Here is a 21,979-nt window from a genome sequence, read left to right on the forward strand (position 1 = left end):
ATATAAATAGATGTTGTTTTGTAATGCATGTAAATTCTTTCGTCTCCTTCATTTTTCTTCATGAACCACTATAGTTTCTTCTCCAGGTTTGCCCATTTATGTTCCTCAAAGAAAATTTTTTCATGTCATGTGAACTTTAGGCATTGTGTCTGTACAATGACAATATACATAGTGAATTTGTTGTTTGATAAAGTCTATGGACTCAAACGTTTCACTGTACAGATGTTGGACTTTTCAGTCGTTATCAAGCATATAATCATATTTCAAAACATTGTAAAAACAGTCATATTTAAAAAAATTTTTATAATTATGCAAAAATTAACAAACATCTCATAAGCGGACACCTCCGACAACAGAACATCAAGTCTTGGTCTCAAGGGTGTCCTTTTACAGTAAGTTCGATTGCATTCATTGAATATAAAAATGCTTTAAAACGTCTATGCCTATATAGAGTAAAGAATGTTCTGAATTTTCTTCCTTGATGCTTTCCATCGTTACAAATATTTGCTGGCTCGGATGAAACTATCAAACACAATAGTGGTCATTTTACGAGCGTGATTAACACTATCGTATCTACGTCATTCGCATTGAATATTAAAGTTTATTACATGTTATTTTGCTATGACATGATTTCTTTGTACGAAATTTTCAAAACATGTCTCGCATACATTTTACTTTTCTTTCAAGGATTAGGCATGGAAATTTTTTGTGAGAGAAAATTACTGGTTGTTGGTCCGTTATTCATGTGTATTCAGTTATTCCTGGCATTTGAAATGTCCCATGAAAACAGAGAACAGGAAATATTATACCGTGATTTTACGCTTTTTAAAAGAATAAAAATGCAAATTGATTAATGTTTTATGATTTTCATGAATAACTAGGTTTAGGGTTTGTGCTTGAGAATGGTATGAGAAAAGTGACGGGATTAAATATCCCTAAAACCAACTACTGGGAAACAGTTCTTGGATGGGAAATGTTTAAGTCAGTTTGGAAATCAAGAGTTGTCGATATTACAAAGGAAATGCGAAACGGACTGGAGGCACAAAATGTTCCCTTGGTAACACCCGATGGAAAGAAATGTGTGAGTTTACTTGATTTACTTCAAGCTGAGAGAGCATTAGTCGTGCACTTTGGAAGTTGTAGTTGCCCAGTGTTTATGAATAAACTGAAAGAATTTGGTGTTCTAGCTCAAGACTTTTCAGATATCGTGGATTTTGTCGTTGTATATATTGAAGAAGCTCATCCAATTGATGGATGGTCTTTCAAGGTAAATTCTTTTATTTCTTCAACATAATTTTGAATTGATGAAAATCGTAGAGTTATATTATAGCTACGTTATTCATTATGAAGAATAGTTTTTCCAGTATAACATGAATGAATGGCTACAGCAATTTCGTGATTTATAAAACATTCTTTGTATAACCATAATAATAATAACGAAGCATATAAATTTCATCAGGTAAAATCTTTTGCAAACACTCATAACATTTTAGTAGGCTATATAGCCAGACAATATGTTCTGCTGACATAATAATAGCTTTTTTATCTTACTGATAAAAACGGGACCTTTTTCAAAGGCAGAAATAGTGAACTTCTGTTGAAGTATATTTTCATTAGGCAAAAACAAAGATGTTGTTTGAAAAAGAATCGTCCCTTTCATTATTTGACAATCTTTTGTGTAGAGAAAAACATGTCTTAAGATTTCTTGATAAAGTCATGAAGGAAGCTAATTTCACTTCATTTTAGAATAACTTTATCAAAGTACGAAAGCATCAAAATCAATATGAAAGATGCAAAGGCGCGCAAAAGCTACAAGAACTCAATCTTCCATGTCAAATAATGGTAGATACAATGGACGATAATGCAAATGTGGCCTGTGGAGCGTTGCCTGAGAGACTCTAAGCCATCGAAGAAGGTAAAGTCGCATACGTGGGCGGACAGGGACCAATGAATTCATCAATGAAAGCAGCACGTGACTGGCTAGAGTCATATCGCGAGAAAAACACATTTAGAAGATGGACAATCTAACCCAGCGAGCAAGAACTGTACAGAATGCAAACTTCGTATATGCAAATAGGACACTTGAAATCAATGACAATTTTTATAAATACAAAAATAAAAGCCTACCGGAAAACATATGACTCCCACCAGACATTTTCTTGCCGTTCTTCAGGTTCACAATTTTCTCTTCATTGGAATCACTTTCGACATCATTGTCATGAATCTTGTTCACTTTAGCACTACTCTTATCGCAGGTGTCACGTGCATCGCAGGTGTCGCGTGCATCATCATCTTAATTAGATTAAATGAGTAAGAGAGCAATCAGCATTATATGTACATGGTACTGCATCTTACATAATAATGATCATGTATTTTCATTTTGAATCACACACTACAATACCATGCAAAAAGTCAATTAGAAAGTTCATCACACCATTAGAAGTAGTACTACATGCAACACATCACTATCTTCATAGGTACATCACTATCTTCATATGTACATCACTATCTTCATCCATACATCACCACTTTCATAAATCCCCACTCCACCTTTATGTATCCCCACCATACCTTCATACATCCCCACCATCACACATTCAAACCTTCATGCATCCACAACTTGATACATCTTTAACTTTATAAATACCCAACCTTATACATACACACCTTCATCCATACACACCTTCATCCATACACACCTTCATCCATACACACCTTCATCCATACATACCTTCATATGTCCACACTTTTAAACATTCCTAATTTTAAGGTTACCCAGTTATAACTGTGATTGATGGATATATGCTACTATGTGCCTAAATTCAACAGTCAAATTCAGACCACTAAGAGTGGTGACTAGTTTATAAAACTCTGAGAAAATCCTTCTCTGTCCTCATTTAGGACAGTATAACAAAGTTGTCATTTTCAAAACTTGTGCTTTTGACTGATTACTCTGTCAACATTATGAGTTAAAAATTAAGGGCCTTGTGATTGGGAAAAGGAGTCTTACTAAAAATGTGAATTTGAGGTCAATGTAAGACAGCATTATATAATGCTTAACAATGAAAAACTTTAAAAGTTCTAAAATCATTGTTTGAATTGGATTTACTTCATTACTGCGTAGATTAGGGCAGCTTCCCAACCTTTTTTCCTCTTTCATGATGAAATCATGATGTAATCTTTCATGATGTAATCACTTTTCACAGTTTCATTTATAATTTTACATACCGATACCTTCACTATTTATTTTGATATGACTGCTTTCATTTTGTCCAACATCATTATCCTTTCTGTCATAAGGTGTATTTATTAGTGACATTTCAATTGCTTTTTCTATATCTCTTTGGTACAACTTTTCACGAACGGAAGGCCTTACAATAGAAAAAAATCTCATGACGTTGTTGTATCACACATTAAAGAAATTAGTGTGTACATTGGATTACACAAGGCAAAACAAAGGCTTATAAAGGATTAGAGATCTACTATAATATCTGTGTAAAACAGCACAATACCCTTTAGCCAAAATTAAAAATCTATTTTTGGGTCACACTTTCTCTCGCCTTTCTTCTCTTTGTTCATTTCCTTCTCTTTATGCATCGCCTTCTTTGTTTGTGGTTCAAAATCAACTTCAAAATCATCTGAAACATATCATGAAGTCATAAATACAAAAACTTAGCAATTTAAAACAAGACAAATCTATAGAACATGCAGGTACATGTTGTATGTAGGTACATGTAAACTGATACAATATAAAATGTACCCTTCTCCTACCTATGTAAACCAGAGTGTATAACCACATACTTTACTGTAAAACAGAGCAATTATAATTTTCATTAATAGCTACGTAATTATGAGATCACTGTATGTACAATACATTACCATCACTTTCACAATTGGAGCTCATATCAGTATAATTAACATTTTTTCTCCCTTTCCTACAAGAGATGATGGTGAAAAATAAAAACATGAGTAAACCTAAATGCTTGTAGATGTAGATCTTCAAGGCTCGAGCAGTCCTGAAAATGACTGTTGGTGTTGTTAATGATTGATATTTTGACATCCTTTGATCATCAGAGTCAAGTAACATACCAACACCAAGAATTCTTTTCAGGACTGCTAAAGCTGGACGATCAACATTTAAAAAATATAACATAATAGGTAATGAAAATAATAAATTCTTATATTAAAATCGTCCCTGCTTTATTAATCACCAATATTGTCAACCAACAGTAAAACTTGTTTCACCCATATGCCATACCATAGTAGTGATAGTACAAATTGGAATCAAGTAACAAATTTTAGAATTCTTACCTTTTAGATTTTCGCTTAAAGGTCATCTTTAATGCATATTTACAAAACTAAAAATTATGCTATCAGAGAAAATACTAATGAAGTTAGGATTCAAGTTTAACTTCTCGTGGTTTTAACATGATTTTCATTATGTAGTTGAATAATCTTATAAAGTTTCGCGCCTTGGCGTCATTACACTGGATCATATCATTACACTGGATCATACACTGGAAAATGCATTTTGTGTATTTCTTTACTTTTAAACTCATAATAGAGCTTAACAACAGTGATACATTATTAAAAAGTATTTTGTCTTGTTGAAACACTGCTTTAGGCTTTTAAATTATTTAAATCAAAGTTTGCTTTTGCATAAAGACCTTGGCACCTGCAAAAGGGGGTAAGAAATATTTAAGTTTCCGTTGCTAGTAATCGTAAAGAATGTCAATCACAACAAAGATACCACCTTTACAGCTTAAAAATTTACCATACATTGTCAAGATTATTTTTAAAAGAAAAATTTAATTTCCTGTGAAAGATGAACGGTTGTCTGCATATTATCTACAAGTACAGCTCGTATTTAAGCACTTTTACGTAGAATTTCTTTTTTTTGTCTTTATATATAACCAAGGAAGTGAATGGCGCAAGCATCACAGCGCAAAAAAAACGTTATATTTGTAATTTTTCGTGAGATGAAAAGATTTTTTCTTGTAAAGCATGCAAAATTGTAAGCCTGGACTAAAAAAATTTATACATAACATAAATTCAATGAGCTCTCTTTTTGGTCGAGTCCTGTGTTTAAATCAGGCCATCGAAACACCGAAATTTAAATAGCCAAAATGAAATTTAGAATTTTCTAAGTTTCCTTTTTAAGATCTATCAGAAAAAATAACACCAAAATGTGTTCATGTGTACTTTAAAATACAGATCACGACAAAGCTCAAGAGCCATTACTACTTTTCAGGAAATGTTAGGGATGCATTGAGCTATCATAAAGACACGGCGTTTTCAACAAAAGATTCCGATGATGAAGGAAACTGCGCTGCTTACTGGCAAGGTGCTTGGTGGTATAAAAATTGTTATTATAGCAACCTTAATGGTAAAAATCTTGCTTAGCTTGGTTTTAATAACGTGAAAACCAGTGAAATGAAAATCAAACCATGAAGAATTTTCATAAATATTTATGATTTCATGACAATGATCAATATCAATGTCAATACGTCATGTAATATGTCTTAAACATTTACACTCGTTGTTTACTATGAGAAAATGTGTAAAAAAATTGTTATAGATAGAAGTCAAGAAAACTGTAATCATTTCATGAAATAATAAAAAATATTGTTTCAATCAATGATGTTGATGAAATATGAGTTTCTAACATGTTTATCTAAATGAAACTGATGTAATCAAATCATACTCAAAACGACTGCGGCTTTATGAGTTTGTAATGTGACTGTTTTCGTCTTCCTGGGCATAAAATGATTTTTCACATTACTAATGCTTACACAGTTACACGTTTAAAAGCATTTTATTAGTGTTATTGTGGGCATCAGCCATCTTGGGTGAGCCACATTGTTCGATAAGTCCCTAGAGGTTGGCTGCAATCCAAGAATATAAAACCCCTAAACACAACCACAATCGCTACACCCAAATCGTATTTAACTGGTTTACAAGAGCAATATATGTGGTACTTTAATACGATCTCAAAGAAGAATCTCACGAAAGCTCGATTGACAAAGAATTCATTGTGTTTGAACGAAGTGGACGCTGAATTCACAAGTGTCTATTTCTATGTATGCTCACTTGAATGTTCTCTTGGAGTCGAAGTTCTCTGCTGTCAACATTAAAGTATGTCACTGGAGCTTTGGAATTTTATGATATGTGTTTATCGTACATATCCAAATTAACATATATATTATATTTAAAGTAGTTTATGGCGGTTTTTTGTTGAAATCATTCATACTTAGTAACCAAGTATTAACCATTGAAGAATTATTCAGATAGCTGCAACTTTAGATATGTTGTCAACTTGACACTGACAAAATATTAGATTGAAGGCCAAGCCTATTGTAAAAATTCAATGCATTGGAAAACGACATATCAAAAGTTTTACCAAGGACAAGCAGTTCTTCAATGGTGGGAGAATGTAAGTTATAGTCATAATATATCTAAAGTTTGTAAATCATATAATTATAAATGCTGCAAGATTGGCTACCGACTACTGTTCTTTACAGTCTGCAGAATCAAATGAGTTCGTGTAGCCAGAAAGCAAGCCTTTCTTAGCTTTATCGGTTTTCGGAAAAAGATTTGCCATACTATATTCAAAACATATGCATGTGCTGTCAGCCTGTCAGTGCTGATCCTTGTCCTCCCGATGCGCCTTTGCAACGATTGCTAGGATGTTAATGACGTAGGTGCAATTGGTCTATACAAAGAAACAGTAGTCTCACTTTACCGTGTAACTTTGTGCTGTATATTTAATTAAATTACTGGCTGCGGCTGGTCACCTCAGCGCTCCTATTGGTCAGAAAGTGCAAATTACTGGCTGCTACTCTGCTTCTTACATGCGTAATAAGATATGCGCTACACAAAAAATTTCTATAAAGTGAAACTATTGTTTGTTTCTATACTGCCGTTAGATCAACACCGACTGTTATAATAAAGGCATCTGATCGATGAAGTTAAAGGTACGTTTGTTGAGTAAATTTTACCTCTGACATAGTATGACGGATGTCTTTAAGTCAAAGAATTGTGATGACAATAAATAATGAGTTATTATTAGTTTAGGGAATACTCATGTGAGCCGGGCTGGCCGACTTTGCCGGGCCAGTTTATTATTTGATTCACATGAGGCGGGCTAGCCCGACAAAGTAAAGTAATAATTATTTACCCACGCAGCATAAAAGTCCAAATCACGATATTTGATGTTACTTTTATAAGCTGAAAGAAACTCAGTGATGTTATGCATTAGTCTATGGTCCACCGAAAGTTGTTTTTTTGCTTGCACTGTATTTTGCATCGCATTGAATTTTATGAACATGCACACTGGTACGATGTTTAATTCGGCATGCCGGTCTAGCCCGCCTTGTGCATTTACATGAGCCCGTTTATGACAAGATCCCGCCTCGTTTTAGCGACATCCAGGCAAAACTGGCCAGTCCGTCTCTCATATGAATCAAAATTGAAATTATATGTAAATACTAAAAGAGGTGAGATCTTGCTACTGCCGGGCTAGCTCGGTAAAGCGGGTCAGCCCGGCTCATATGAACAGGCCCTTATATACATACACTTGAAGTTTTAATCACCCAGCTTATAACTTATGTTTAGATTATGGGTATAACTTACACTTTCCATAATTACAAATTGTTTATCTCTTGCAAATAAGTGTTTCATTAGCGTTACACGAGTTAATTGTATTCAAATAAATCTTGAATGCAATGAAGCTTGGTATGTTTGTATGGCTACTATGTAAAAGAGAACATGCATGTTAACGTCTGATTGGATCTACATGTTCCTACATATTCAGTCAAAACAAATATATATAATCAAAGTTTTATTTTTACGAAACTTTTGTAATGGTTCAAAACTTATTATTGCAAAAAAAAACTTGTCCGTCGTGCACGTGTGAAAGTGGTAGCCGGTTTTTCTTATGGCAGACGTCGAATTATTTTAACGATTCACTTTATTCAAACAAACATACCGTATAGCTTGATCAAATTCACTTATAATTTATTTTGACAGTGGGCGCTGATCCAACCTTGCATCACTTTAATTACAAAACATCTGTCAACGTTACTCTTATTTTTAACTCATTATTGTAGAATTGCACACCATGGTTCGTCATCAACTGTTGAGGCTTGGTTAATGCTAATGATCAACATACTCAAATTCCTATTCTCAATTGACTGGTAACCTTCTTGATCTTCATTAGTCGACTATTCTGGCTAAAAACTGAAATGGCTTACCACTATACGGTTGTCAAAACGTCAATTAACATCAACAACAATAGTCCTTCTCACGACTCTAATAGCTTGGAGGATCTACATCCACAAACATGTAACGATACTCTCGGGTTTAAACCATTTAATTTATTACGAATGCTATTGGTTGGATTGCCTTCCATATCACTTTCAAAATCATGGAGAAAACAAAATTGTACGTGTTTTTTTTATTGTTTTTAAATGCCATGCTGTGTAAAATAAACATTGAACATAACTTTAATTTTGTAAACAGCAAGCTCAAATTTTTTTGATGATATGACGTAAAAAGTCATTTCCTCTGACGTATACGGCGCTCCACGCTGCTAAGTCTCCAATCAGTTCAAAAAGTGCATTTAAATAGCTAAGTGTTTCTTCAAAAAGAAAGTAGCTGATGTAAAGTTTTTAAATTAAGGCGACCCTACAACAACCAATATCAAGCACTATCCAAAACATTGTTATTTCTTAACATCAACAACATACAGCATACGTGCTCTTTAACACACATTTTGGTGGATCCTATTCAAACGATGAAAATAGAATTGTCAAAGGATACTGTTAAATCTTTTCAATTTTTAATTAACAGTCTTTATATCAATGCAAGCTTTGTTTTGGCTGTCGCTCCCTTATAGAGTGGCGTCACGAATAGCATTTAATTCAGGGGTTCTTAACCTGGGGTCCATGAACCCCTAAGGGGTCCATGATGGTGCTTTAAGGGGTCCGCAAATCCAAATAAGAATATCTACAGTAGGCTACGTATTTCTATTGACCGATTAGAACCTAAAAAAGCAACATCGTTTAATGATCGTTCGAAATATATGCTCACAAATCTTTGGACGGAATAAAAACAAGATGTTTTCGCCTTCGATATGTATATTTAACTGAAGTATGATTGACATGTTTTTCTTTTCTATTGTGCATTTATAATTAGTAGTCTAATGTTTCTTACATCGCATTTGTGATAAATAGGCCTATGTAATCATACACAATGTCTATGACATAGACATTGTGTATGATTCTATTACGACATAGACTCTATGTCGTAATAGAATAAATAGATTGAACAAAAAACCGTGCACGTGTATGCTGCATTGAGTATTATACAAAGCTGTCAATTTGCTTATGTGTTTTCTACTACAAAGATTTATAACCTGGAAGGATAAATAAATTAAAAATTTTACCAATTTAAAAAAATGTCGAAGAAGAGAAAGTACAGTGAAAATTATGTAGCTTTTGGTTTTACCTTTATTACTGATAGTGATGGCAGCGAAAGGCCGCAATGTTTTCTATGTGGTAAAGTCCTTGCCAATGCAAGTTTGAAGCCAGCGAAACTGAAAGAGCACCTCATATCTATTCATCCTAAAAACGCACTGGATAGTGTTGATTCTTTTCGTTCTAAAAGGCTCGATTTGAGAAATCAGGGACTTTGCCGAAGTTCGGATTCATCAAGACGCAGAAGCCTTGCCTTGAAGCATCTTATAAGGTCGCTTACCGCATTGCCAAGGCAAAGAAAGCTCACACTATCGGAGAGACATTGATAAAACCGTGTGCTCTGGAAATGACTGAGCTAGTATGTGGCACAGAACAAAGAAAGAAACTTGAAGCCGTTTCCTTGTCAAACGATACCATCAGCTCCAGAATTATTGACATTTCTAATAATATTCTGAAACAAGTAATGGAGGAACTTAAAGCATCACCATTTCCATTTAGCATGCAACTGGATGAAAGCACAGATGTCTCTCAGTGTGCCCAGCTTCTTGTATATGTTCGTTATATGCACGCTGATGCAATTAAAGAAGAATTCCTATTTTGCGAGCCTCTCTCAGAAACTACAAAGGCTGCAGACGTATTAGAGATGGTGAACAATTTCTTTGCCAAACAAGACTTCAATTGGAAGAAAAATATTGGTAGTTTGTGTACCGACGGAGCGCCTGCAATGCTTGGAAAAACCTCAGGGTTTGCTTCGTTGGTAAAGAAAGAAGCTCCTCACATCATTGTGACTCATTGCTTTCTACATCGACATGCATTGGCATCAAAAACTCTATCACCAGCTTTAAAAGAAATTTTGTCTGTTTCTGTAAAGATCGTCAACTTTGTCAGAGCTCGAGCTTTAAACAATCGTATATTCAAAAGACTTTGCCAAGAAATGGGTGCACAACATGAAGTACTTTTGTACCACACTGAAGTTCGCTGGCTTTCGAGAGGTCAAGTTTTGAAGCGTTTGATGGAACTGAGAAAGGAAGTTTCATTCTTCTTACGAGAAAACAAAATCCTCTATCAGTGCAATTTGACAGAAAGGAGTTTCTTTATGGCTTAGCTTAGGCAGATATTTTCGGTCATTTGAATGAAGTAAATCTGTCATTTCAAGGACCAGATGTAACGATTATGGACGTTACAGAAAGACTGCAGGCTTTTCAAGCAAAGCTTCCTTTGTGGAAAAGAAGACTTGAGACAGACAACTTTGCCAACTTCCCAATGCTGGAGGAAGTGATCTCTCAAACTCGAATCGATAATACTGAAGCCCTGCTTTCCTCTCTACGTGGAAATATGTGCGAAAATTTAGACAGATTGCAGCAATCTTTTGAAAGTTATTGCTCACATGATCCGAATTTTGAATTGTGGATTCGCAACCCATTTCTTGCAGATCTAAATTCTATTGGTGATGACGATCTTGCCAAAGATGACCTCATTGAGTTGAGGACAATGCAAATGCTAAGGAGCGAATTCAATTCAAAGAACCTTGCAGAATTCTGGTGTTCCTTGGCACAAGCGTATCCTCGCCTGGTGAAGAGAGCCATGGTTGCTCTTATTCCTTTTGCTACTACCTACCTCTGTGAGGCAGGGTTTTCTGCTCTTCTTGCTATCAAAACGAAACAGCGAAATCGGTTGGATGCTAAGGATAACATGCGTGTGGCCCTGGCAAAAACCGTCCCACAATTTCGTGTTCTTGTTGAAGATAAGCAGGAGCAACCTTCGCATTGATTTAAAAAGTTATTTGCGTTCTACTTATTGGTTACTGCACTGTATTTTTTGATTCTTTATGGTTTTGTAATTGTTGTATAACTTAATTGACTCGGTAATTGATTTATTATTCATTATTATTCGTTGAATTATTAATTTGCTTCTGTTTGGTCTGCAAATTTCTGGACTATATTACTAAGTTAATTAAAAGCTAATTTTGACAATTGCGATGTGTTTCTTCTAAAGGGGTCCAAAGCTTTCATTAGAATGTTTTGGGGGTCCGTGACCAACAAAAGGTTAAGAACCCCTGATTTAATTGGAAATTGTTGATAATATTGGTCCTTTTTTTTAGCAAAACACAGTGCTCACTGCAATGCCTTGTGCTATCTATTATTACAACTCATCATTATTTTTAAACTTTTTTTTATTAAAAAAACTATAACATCGCAAGCAAGCTATCAATGAAGTACAACGTAATTAACAGCTTGTTACCACAATATCACAATACGTTTTTATTCATTAATTCTATATTAATCAGCTAGTGGTGTTGTTTTACGATAAATAAAGGCCTGTTTATTAAAGAGTAAATGTGATGTTGCAAAATCCTTCAAAACTACCGAATTTAAGTTTTGAGTCAGTTTTGTAAACTTCTTCCATGTTTAGTGAATTCGATTTTAAATTAAAATAATGTCAAGTTTGTGGCTATGTGTGCAAATTGTTCAACATATTTAAACTATTTAAAGCAGTTCAATTACATGCTGAAACAAATTAGTCTGTGTAACTTTGTAAAGGCTTCTTTATCCTCACAATTTATTCATGCTGGACACACACATATATAAATAGCCTCGATCCTCATCTCAACCTAAAGTGTTTACTTGTAAGACATTTGAGACAAGACAAGATGGTGAGCTTTATTTGTGCATTGGTGGCGATTACCTGCATCGTTGTTAATATTCAAGGGTAAGCTATGGCTTACTGCCAAGAAGAACTTGGAAATGTTGAATGTGATCATTGAACGCTATGAAGACTATATTAGAAACGCCGTATTTCTATATTAGAGCAGGCCATCCCGGCTTAACGAGATTCGCTTGAAGGAAGCGAGATCTCGCTTCTAACGGGCTCATATAACTGCATCAAGCGGGCCAGCCCGGCTAAACTGGGCTGGAAGCGATGAGACTGCGCATGCTCTTGTCGTATTTGGTTACTTAAATATAGCAAAATTTTCAAAACAATAATGTGCAATTGAAAATAAGTTTGAAAATTCCATGTTATACCACTACAATAGTTTTATTAAGTTTCCTTATATTGAGACGGCCTTAATCAACTAAACTTTGAGTGAAAGACAAACGAATTAACTGACCACTTATTCGTAAACAATGTTCTTTTTATTTAAAAAGAGATTATTCTGCCGCCTACCTCCGAAGACTTGCTTGATTGAAAAGTTTGTAATGAAATTACGACTTCAAGTGCGAGTGTAATATAGAGATGATGGTTATGTAGATACAACAATTCTCGGATTACAACAACCGATGTCAAGCACTATTCAAAGCATAGTTATTTCGTTATATCAACAACATAGAGCATACGTGCTCCTTAACACACGTTTTTCTGAATCGTATTCAAAAGATGAATTTAAAATTGTCATAGGATACTGCTAAATGCTTTTTAATTGCCTCAATTTTTAATAAACAGTCTTTATATCAATGCAAGCTTTGTTTTGGATGTCGCTCCCTTACAGGGTGCAATCATGAAGAGCATTTAATTGGAAATTTTCGAAGATCTCGGTTCTTTTTTAGCAAAACACAACACTCACTGTAATGCCTTGTGCTTTTATTATAACTCTTTCTTACTTTAAATTGTTTTCTTAAAAATCTATAACATCGCGAGCAAGCTATCAATGAAGTACATCGTATTTAATAGCTTGTTACGACAATATCACAATAAGTCTTTATTCATTAATTCTATATTAATCAGCTAGTGTTGTTGTTTTACGATAAATAAAGGCCTGTTTATTAAAGAAAAAATGTTATGTTGCAAATCCTTCAAAACTACCTTAATAGAATTCCCTAAGCATATTTCTTCTTTGCAAGGGTTATGTCAAAAATCTTAAGGGTTATTCAAATGCCTCGTATTTTATTAAGTTTCCTTTCATTGAGACGGCCTTAATCAACTAAACTTGGAGTGAAAGACAAACGAATTAACTGACCACTTATTCGTAAACAATGTTCTTTTTATTTATAAAGAGATTATTCTGCCGCCCACCTCCGAAGACTTGCTTGATTGAAAAGTTTGTAATGAAATTACGACTTCAAGTGCGAGTGTAATATAGAGATGATGATTATGTAGATACAACATTTCTCGGATTACAACAACCGATGTCAAGCACCATTCAAAGCATAGTTATTTCGTTATATCAACAACATAGAGCATACGTGCTCCTTAACACACGTTTTTCTGAATCGTATTCAAAAGATGAATTTAAAATTGTCAAAGGATACTGTTAAATGCTTTTTAATTGCCTCAATTTTTAATAAACAGTCTTTATATCAATGCAAGCTTTGTTTTGGATCTCGCTCCCTTATAGGGTGCCGTCATGAAGAGCATTTAATTGGAAATTTTTGAAGATCTCGGTTCTTTTTTTAGCAAAACACAACACTCACTGCAATGCCTTGTGCTTTTATTATAACTCTTTCTTATTTTTAAATTGTTTTCTTAAAAATCTATAACATCGCAAGCAAGCTATCAATGAAGTACAACGTATTTAACAGCTACACATAGTATGTTACCAAAATACCACAATAAGTCTTTATTCATTAATTTTATATTAATTAGCTAGTGTTGTTGTTTTACGATAAATAAAGGCCTGTTTATTAAAGAAAAATTGTTATGTTGCAAATCCTTCACAACTACTTTAATAGAATTCCCTAAGCATATTTCTTTTTTGCAAGGGTTATGTAAAAAGTCTTGAGGGTTATTCAAATGCCTCGTATTTTATTAGGTTTCCTTATGTTGACACGGCCTTAATCAACTAAACTTTTAGTGAAAGACAAACGAATTAACTGACCACTTATTCGTAAACAATGTTCTTTTTATTTATAAAGAGATTATTCTGCCGCCCACCTCCGACGACTTGCTTGATTGAAAAGTTTGTAATGAAATTACGACTTCAAGTGCGAGTGTAATATAGAGATGATGGTTATGTAGATACAACATTTCTCGGATTACAACAACCGATGTCAAGCACCATTCAAAGCATAGTTATTTCGTTATATCAACAACATAGAGCATACGTGCTCCTTAACACACGTTTTTCTGGATCCTATTCAAAAGATGAATTTAAAATTGTCAAAGGATACTGTTAAATGCTTTTTAATTGCCTCAATTTTTAATAAACAGTCTTTATATCAATGCAAGCTTTGTTTTGGATGTCGCTCCCTTATAGGGTGCCGTCATGAAGAGCATTTAATTGGAAATTTTTGAAGATCTCTGTTCTTTTTTTAGCAAAACACAACACTAACTGTAATGCCTTGTGCTTTTATTATAACTCTTTCTTATTTTTAAATTCTTTTCATAAAAATCTATAACATCGGGAGCAAGCTATCAATGAAATACAACGTATTTAACAGCTACATTTAGTTTGTTACCAAACCATCACAATAAGTCTTTAATAATTAATTTTATGTTAATCAGCTAGTGTTGTTGTTTTACGATAAATAAAGGCCTGTTTATTAAAGAGTAAATGTTATGTTGCAAATCCTTCAAAACTACCGATTTAAAGTTTGAGTCAATTTTCTAAACTTCTTCCAAGTTGAGTGAGTTTGACTTTATAATTGAAACACTGTCCAGTTTGTGGCTATGTGTGCAAATTGTTCAACATATTTAAACTATTTAAAGCAGTTCAATTATCTGCCGAAACAAATTAGTTTGTATAAATTTGTAAAGGCTTCTTTATCCTAACATTTTAATTATGCTGGACACACACATATATAAAGAGCTTCAATCTTCATCAAAACCTGAAGTTTCTACTTGTAAGACATTTGAGAAAGACAAGATGGTGAGCTTTATTTGTGAATTTGTGGCGATTACCTGCATCGTTGTTAGTATTCAAGGGTAAGCTATGGTTTAGTGAAAAGAAGAACTTGGAAATGTTAATGTGATCATAGAACGCTATGAAGACTATATGAGAAACGCCTCTAAGGGTTTTTCTTTTTAAATTTGAATAATCTTTCTGTACAAGTTATCGAGTTGTAGTTAATATTCAGTGCTGGGGCAGTATACAAACATGATAAAAGCTTTGCAAGTTACGATACCGTATACTAAGGATTTTTCAAATTAGCTCAAGCAATTTATTCAAGTTGTGTATGGGAGGAGTAAGACTTTTATATGCATTACACATTTTTAGTAAGTCGTTAGCTATGTCATGTATGTATTTAATATAAATCTGTCTCAATTCCTTGTTTATAGTGTGAAATATTTCATCTGAAAACTTTTCCATGACTCATTATAGTGTTCTTACTTTTGCAGAGTGAGATTAACAAACGAAAAGGAAGATTATTTAAAAGATTTCTACTCAACATTCAGCCATGACATTAAACGCACCATAAAATCCGATCAAAACAATGCAACATTGAAAGCACAAATTGCAGTAATAGACGGACAAATAAAAAAACTTCAAACATATCACAAGAATCTTCAAACCCAGCACAAACATCTACAAACATTTAAGTTAACTCTTCAACACAAAATCAATAGGACAGAAGTACAAACATATAAACTAGTGAAACTACAACAAAAAATTAAGAAAGTTGAATTGAAAATGGTTGATCTGTCGTCAAAAATGAAAAAACTTGATGCACAAATGGCAAAATTACAAACGGAGTTGAAAAGTCTTGAAAAACAATTGAAAACACTTTACATGGAAAATGAAGAACTTACAAATATCTCGGAAAAAGGTAAGAATGATTTTAAAAAAAGAAAAGACACTTATAGATTCGAGTAAGAAGTAATATTTGTTCAATAAAAACAATATCTTTCAATTAATTTCTTTGTGTTAGTCAATATTTTTATAACCATCAGGAAAAGACTGCGCAGATCTTTACAGAAAAAGTATAAGACACAATGGAATATACGAAATTGATCCTGATGGTAACGGATACTTTAAAGTCTTCTGTGACATGACGTCATCGGGTGGTGGTTGGACTGTAATTCAAAGACATATAAAAAATGGAAATACAGACTTTTATCTGGGTTGGGCGGAGTATAAACGTGGCTTTGGTAATCTTAAATCCGAATTCTGGCTTGGATTGGACAAGATACATCGACTAACATCTGCAAAAAAAAACAAACTTCGAATTGATCTAGTTAACACGTCAGGCACTAAAAAATACGCTGAATATGAAGATTTTGTTGTAAAGGATGGAAATTCTAAGTATCAATTAAGTATTGGAAAATACACAGGTAAGAAGATTTTGAAGAAAATGAGTGTTTGTGATAGCAAATTGCGTTGACAGATTGTAACTTAGGACCAGTTCATTTGAGACGGGCCAGCCCGCTTATGCCAGGATAGGTAGCTTTGCCGAGATCTTGCCTCGTATATTATTTTACAATTTTTTTGAAATTGCGTTCATATGAAGAGCGGGCCAAACCGGCTGGGCGAGATCCACTTGAAGGAGGCGAGGTTCTAACGGGCTCATATAACTGCATCAATCTGGCCAGCCCGGCTAAACTGGGCTGGAAGAGATGAGATTGCGCATGCTCTTGTTTTATTTGGTTATTTAAATATGGCAAAAACTTTAAAACAAAAATGTGCAATTGAAAATAAGTTTGAAAATTTCATGTTATACCACTACAATAGTCGGTGGAACTCACTGGTAGCAATCAGATTGTTGAATGTCTGAGTCTAAACACAATTTAATTTTCCCACAAAATACAATGTTTGTTGGCAGAAATTAAATACAACATTTCAGCCTGGCCAGCGCGCCTCATATGAATGCGAATACAAATTGGCCCTGCAAGCCAGCTAGCCCAGCTTTAAGTGGTTTTAACCTTTTTAAAATACAAATCACCAGAAAACTCTGGAACTATTTCTACTTTTCAGGAACTGCTGGGGATAAATTATCCTATCACAATAATATGAAGTTTTCAACCAAAGATTCAGATAATGATAAAAGTAGTGGAAATTGCGCTTCTTCCTACAAAGGCGCTTGGTGGTATAATGGTTGTTATCACTCTAACCTAAATGGTAAAAATCTTGCTTGGTCTGGTTTTAGTAGCGTGAAAACCAGTGAAATGAAAATCAAACCATGATGACTTTGCATAAATATTAATAATTTCATGACAATGATCAATATATCTATCAATACGTCATGTAAAAATATGTTTGTTTACGAGTAAATATGCAAAAAATTGTGTTCATTTCATGAAGTAATAAAAAATATTGTTTCAATCAATGAAATGGAGGAAATGTGAGTTTTTAATATGTTTATCTAAATGAAGCTGTTATCATCAAATCATACGCAAAATAACTGCATCTTTTTGAGCTTTACCATGTTGTTAGCTGCCTTCTTTAAAGAGATATTTCTTTTTAATTATTATATTTTATTCTTCATGGCATGATATGGTTTCTCACATTTAACAAGACTTACGCGCTTATATAGCACGTTGTGTTTTTTCAAAATAAACAAATTAGAAAAACAAAGGATTGATATCTGCTTCAACTTAAATTAAAAATTTGCAAAGAGGATCGTCATGAAATGAATTGTATTTGCTTTATTGGCTTCTTTGTACCGTTAGATGCAAGTCATAATGAATGAAAATCTTATATCTTGCACAATATGTTTTATTCTTTATTTAGCGTCCTTGCTTAATTAACCTCCTTCTCTATATAAAACCTCTTTCCTTACTTAACCTCCTTCTCTTTACAAAATCTCCTGCCTTACTTAACCTTCTTTTTTTTTTGCTAAACTTTCTACTCCACTAAACTTTATACTTTATAAAACCTCCTTCTTTACTAAGTATCAATTTTACTAAATTTCCGGAAATTGTTGCTCTGTTTAACCTTCAAATCTGACCATGTAGTTATTACCATGTAGTTTCTCACCTTCCTCATTAAAAGCTGTTCTAATTATCTAATTTTTAAGAGATAATGGCTTACCTATCTATCTTTAAGCTCAATGCAGCCAAGTTTCTCAATATCTGTAGACCTGTTAAAAAAAAAACTAGATGTTTCTATAAGTACACCAAAGAAGCTGATAAATAAAACGTTAGACTCGGTAGCATCATTGTCAATGCTGATTTTTAAAGGGAAATAGTAAGAAAAATTCGCAATGATTATATATGTAACGCATTTAAAAGCCTGTAAAGAAAAATCCATTAATTTGTTTTCATCCTAGATTTAATCACAAAAGTAAACCGGACGATACAAAATTTAATGATTGTAATCTTTGGAAAATCTTTTCATTTCAATATCGTCAATTAAAAGAAATACATTACGCGCTACCTAAATGACTTTGGTGATTTAAAATTAACACAAAACTTCATCCTTATATTAGAGAGATAAAAAAAGCTCCTTTTTGGTCACATCACATCCAAAATTTTATTTCATGATTTTTCAATTTTATTCCTTTATGGGCAGTGGCCTAGCCAGCCTTCAATTTATTCATGATACGTAATTTTTTATCATCAGCATCATTCGTTTTATTAAAAATTCACAGTATTATGAACAACAAAATGTTTACATAGCAAGAAGAAACTTGCGGGTTTGCTACGCCACTGATCATGTGTTAGTTTCATGTACGCATATCTTTCCTTATTTCCTTATGTGTCAAATTAAACATTATTCCTGTTAATCCTATCATGTAATTTAATGCAATGTAATTTTTTAATTAGATTTTTCATTTAGCTAAGACTGTTGAAGATGTCTTATGTGTGTCACAAAGAAACGTCTTCAATAAAAAAACTTTCATGCTACAAATTTATTTAAAAAATGATCGCTTTGAATATATAATTATTGGGCTTACCTCTTAATGATGGTCCATTATATTTTTATAGAAGATAAAAGAATGGAATATGCCTGATTTTTCTTAGTATAACTTACAACTTAGCACATGTTAGCTACCCATAAAAAACTGAGCATGAAAATTAAGGCTTTCTTTGTGCAAAAGGGAAAACGATTTTTCTTGTTGAATCAACACATTATATAAGTGTTTCTCAGAGTACATGAAAAAGTCGATGCTTCTTTAAAGAACAAAAAAACTTTCTTACTGTTATTGAAAACATCATGAAAAATAACAAAAATATACCAACTAATGTGGAAAAGATTATTTAAAGGCATTTGACTTCACTGCAGCCTTTGATGTAAAAATATTGGAACAAATTTGTTTCTTTGACACTAAGGCAGCTAGGGTACAGACACCAGTGCTTAGACCATCTTTGACTAATAGTCTATACTATAAAGCATTGTTTTAATACCATTTGATTTGGATATGGATTAAGACGAAATATCTTAATTGCAACCTATATATAGCTACTCGCTTCCATGGTATAGAGATAAGTGGTCAATCAAGGTGAAGCTCAGATCGTCTTTCAAAAAATGTCCATTTTACTTGAAAGGAGCTCCAGTCAACAAAAAAGTTATATTAAATATATAAAATTCATAAAATAATCTTTAATGTATAAAAGATCCTGTTTTTTTCCCATTTTGTGTTAAAAAATTACCTTATTCTCTAATCATAAACCTTTATTAATACTCTTCTCATTCAGTTGTGCTATTTCAATCCTTTTAGTTCAGAAACAAGACTACAGTGTTTGTGAAATTATATATTTAACCATTGAAAGATTTAATTAATAACTGAAGAGGGATGTATAACAAATGCAAATCCCTTTTCCTGCCTATCTCTTAAAGATGTTAGATAATTTAAACTAGGCTCGTAAATTAGATTAGAATATGATTAACGGAACAATACCCTCAAAATATTTTCTAGATATTAAAAGACTAGCTTTATCAAATACTTTGAGCAGAATAGCAATGTTCAGAAAAGCAGTTTTGTTCAAACCTCTTTCATTTGAAACGTTGAGTCTATAGTAAAATTTTCTACTAGCAATTGTTGATGTATAACTGCCACTTATTAATTAAGATTTTTCAACAATATCTTTTCCATTCGTGCCCTGACTTGCTGTCTGCAAGTCTGTGAAAAACCGCACAACAGTTTTATTTCGAAATAATTACATTATAGGTGGTTTTCATGTTACTTTATGGCCGCCATGTTGGTTGTCAAATACAAAAGAAGATGACATTCATGCAATTGTGGGCACTAGCCATCGTGGGCGAGCTACATTGTTCGATAATTCTCTAGAGGTTGGTTTAACCCGAAAATTTTTAACTATGTAGTCTATAAAAAAAGCAAGGTTGCCATAGCAATGGCTTTTAGTATTCAACTTTACTAAAAATGCATATTTTTTGCTCGGTTATTTCATGGTAACTTTGCTTCCATGCACTTGGATTTAGTTCAAGCTGACTGAGATTAGCTCTGTAGTATAGTCGTCCAGATTTGATAGTGAAATGAAAAGCTAACAGAGAAAGATATTGATTGAAATGTGAGGCAATCTAAACTCTTCACCGTAGGATGAGGAAGATAAACTCTAGATTTTAAAGTTGCTTGAGTATCATTTTCTGTATGTACGGCGTTTCGAATACGTAGCTGTTTCAATGAGGCAAAAACTTGGCTTCTTGAAGTGATCGAGAGAGCAGAAGTCTTAATGACATTGAGTCAGTAGTCATGAGGCTGGATGTAGCTAACGAGCAGTTTGACAAGATTATGCGGTTTGTGAAATTTTTTGTCCTGGAACTCGGGAATGTGATTATACATCTAAGGTGAGTGATAAATGAGTGTTTACTAAATACAGGTTTTATGCATGATCTCTAAAAAACAATCATTATGATTTTACGTACGAGATATATTCAAATACAGCCCATCAATACCAAGCGTATAGAGCTGTTTCTAAATAATTATGGCCAGCGAATTCTTGTAGTTATGCTAAATTTATCTTTCAAACTACTAAAAGAAAACCAAATCAGTCAGTAAATTTGCTTTGGCGAGCGATTTAAGAACATGTCTATTTGGGAGCATGTGTATTTGATCATAACTAAAGAATAAAGCATATCTTGGAGCCTAACTCACTCATTAAATCGGGATATGTCAGATAATCTTGTCTGGCTTGAATACGTAAGCCTGCCTATCCCAATATGTTATTAAAGCTTCAACTAAATATGTAAATTTTCATCGTGAATGTACACATTACATGTTTGCAGAAGGACCATGCACTCCCATGTCTTTATGTTTGCTATTTCCGGCTGAATTCCCAACTTATGTAAACACAACTAAAAATGGTACTTTGTTTTTTTGATTTTGATACCATTGTCAGAACAAGTGTTCAATAAGGTACGTTTGAAACTTCAAAATGAAATGTTGCTGACTACCACACGTCTGCACCTATCAAAACAAAACAAAATAGTATATAATGCTGTTTACTCTGCAAACGTACTTCGCTTATGACAGGCACCTCACTGTAGCCTATTATCTAATACTGCGTACTAACTGTAGGGGGTCTAGTGCCCAGATCTGCGCGCAGTTCCTTGGTTATTGCATAATCAACATATAATGCTGTTTACTCTGTATAAGTTTTTTTATGCGTAAAAACGAAAGACTAAATTGTTATTTTTATTATTAAAACCTTTTTCTGCAGTTTTTTAGTTA

The 21,979-nt window shown here is 33.4% G+C and overlaps 3 protein-coding genes and 1 long non-coding RNA gene across 4 annotated transcripts; 2 read left to right on the plus strand and 2 right to left on the minus strand.

Moving 5' to 3' along the window:
• Positions 1-408: 408 nt before the first annotated feature.
• On the minus strand, positions 409-3,459 carry LOC124454599. Its single transcript, XM_047005376.1, has 3 exons — positions 3,229-3,459; positions 2,128-2,292; positions 409-443 (listed from the first exon to the last, which is right to left on the minus strand). Exons 1-3 carry the CDS (start codon positions 3,392-3,394, stop codon positions 409-411), a joined length of 366 nt encoding a protein of 121 aa, XP_046861332.1. The 5' UTR covers positions 3,395-3,459.
• Positions 3,460-3,586: 127 nt separating this feature from the next.
• LOC124454600 lies at positions 3,587-4,371 on the minus strand. Its single transcript, XR_006951532.1, has 3 exons — positions 4,312-4,371; positions 3,880-3,935; positions 3,587-3,638 (listed from the first exon to the last, which is right to left on the minus strand). It is a non-coding gene; the product is annotated as an uncharacterized LOC124454600 (long non-coding RNA).
• A 5,086-nt stretch (positions 4,372-9,457) lies between these two features.
• On the plus strand, positions 9,458-10,581 carry LOC124454804 (protein ZBED8-like). The gene is made up of 2 exons (XM_047005556.1): positions 9,458-9,574; positions 9,667-10,581. Exons 1-2 carry the CDS (start codon positions 9,458-9,460, stop codon positions 10,579-10,581), a joined length of 1,032 nt encoding a protein of 343 aa, XP_046861512.1.
• Positions 10,582-12,087: 1,506 nt separating this feature from the next.
• LOC124454598 (fibrinogen-like protein A) lies at positions 12,088-17,965 on the plus strand. Its single transcript, XM_047005375.1, has 4 exons — positions 12,088-12,185; positions 15,750-16,177; positions 16,302-16,682; positions 17,323-17,965. Exons 1-4 carry the CDS (start codon positions 12,127-12,129, stop codon positions 17,529-17,531), a joined length of 1,077 nt encoding a protein of 358 aa, XP_046861331.1. The 5' UTR covers positions 12,088-12,126; the 3' UTR covers positions 17,532-17,965.
• The last annotated feature ends 4,014 nt before the right edge of the window (positions 17,966-21,979 follow it).

This window comes from Xenia sp. Carnegie-2017, unplaced genomic scaffold (genome assembly GCF_021976095.1).
Source record: "Xenia sp. Carnegie-2017 unplaced genomic scaffold, XeniaSp_v1 HiC_scaffold_3, whole genome shotgun sequence".
In the NCBI taxonomy this organism is placed as follows: Eukaryota; Metazoa; Cnidaria; class Anthozoa; order Malacalcyonacea; family Xeniidae; genus Xenia; species Xenia sp. Carnegie-2017.

Bases quoted from the DNA above. Each gene is read 5' to 3' on its own strand.
- LOC124454599 (XM_047005376.1), bottom strand. From the start codon at position 3,394: ATGAGATTTTTTTCTATTGTAAGGCCTTCCGTTCGTGAAAAGTTGTAC. The intron at 2,293-3,228 runs GTATGTAAAATT...AATCTAATTAAG, and splicing joins AATAAATAGTGAAGGTATCG to ATGATGATGCACGCGACACC. The intron at 444-2,127 runs GTAGGCTTTTAT...TACTCTATATAG, and splicing joins TGGGAGTCATATGTTTTCCG to GCATAGACGTTTTAAAGCAT.
- LOC124454804 (XM_047005556.1), top strand. From the start codon at position 9,458: ATGTCGAAGAAGAGAAAGTACAGTGAAAATTATGTAGCTTTTGGTTTT. The intron at 9,575-9,666 runs GCAAGTTTGAAG...TCGTTCTAAAAG, and splicing joins GTGGTAAAGTCCTTGCCAAT to GCTCGATTTGAGAAATCAGG.
- LOC124454598 (XM_047005375.1), top strand. From the start codon at position 12,127: ATGGTGAGCTTTATTTGTGCATTGGTGGCGATTACCTGCATCGTTGTT. The intron at 16,178-16,301 runs GTAAGAATGATT...TATAACCATCAG, and splicing joins TACAAATATCTCGGAAAAAG to GAAAAGACTGCGCAGATCTT. The intron at 16,683-17,322 runs GTAAGAAGATTT...TCTACTTTTCAG, and splicing joins AAGTATTGGAAAATACACAG to GAACTGCTGGGGATAAATTA.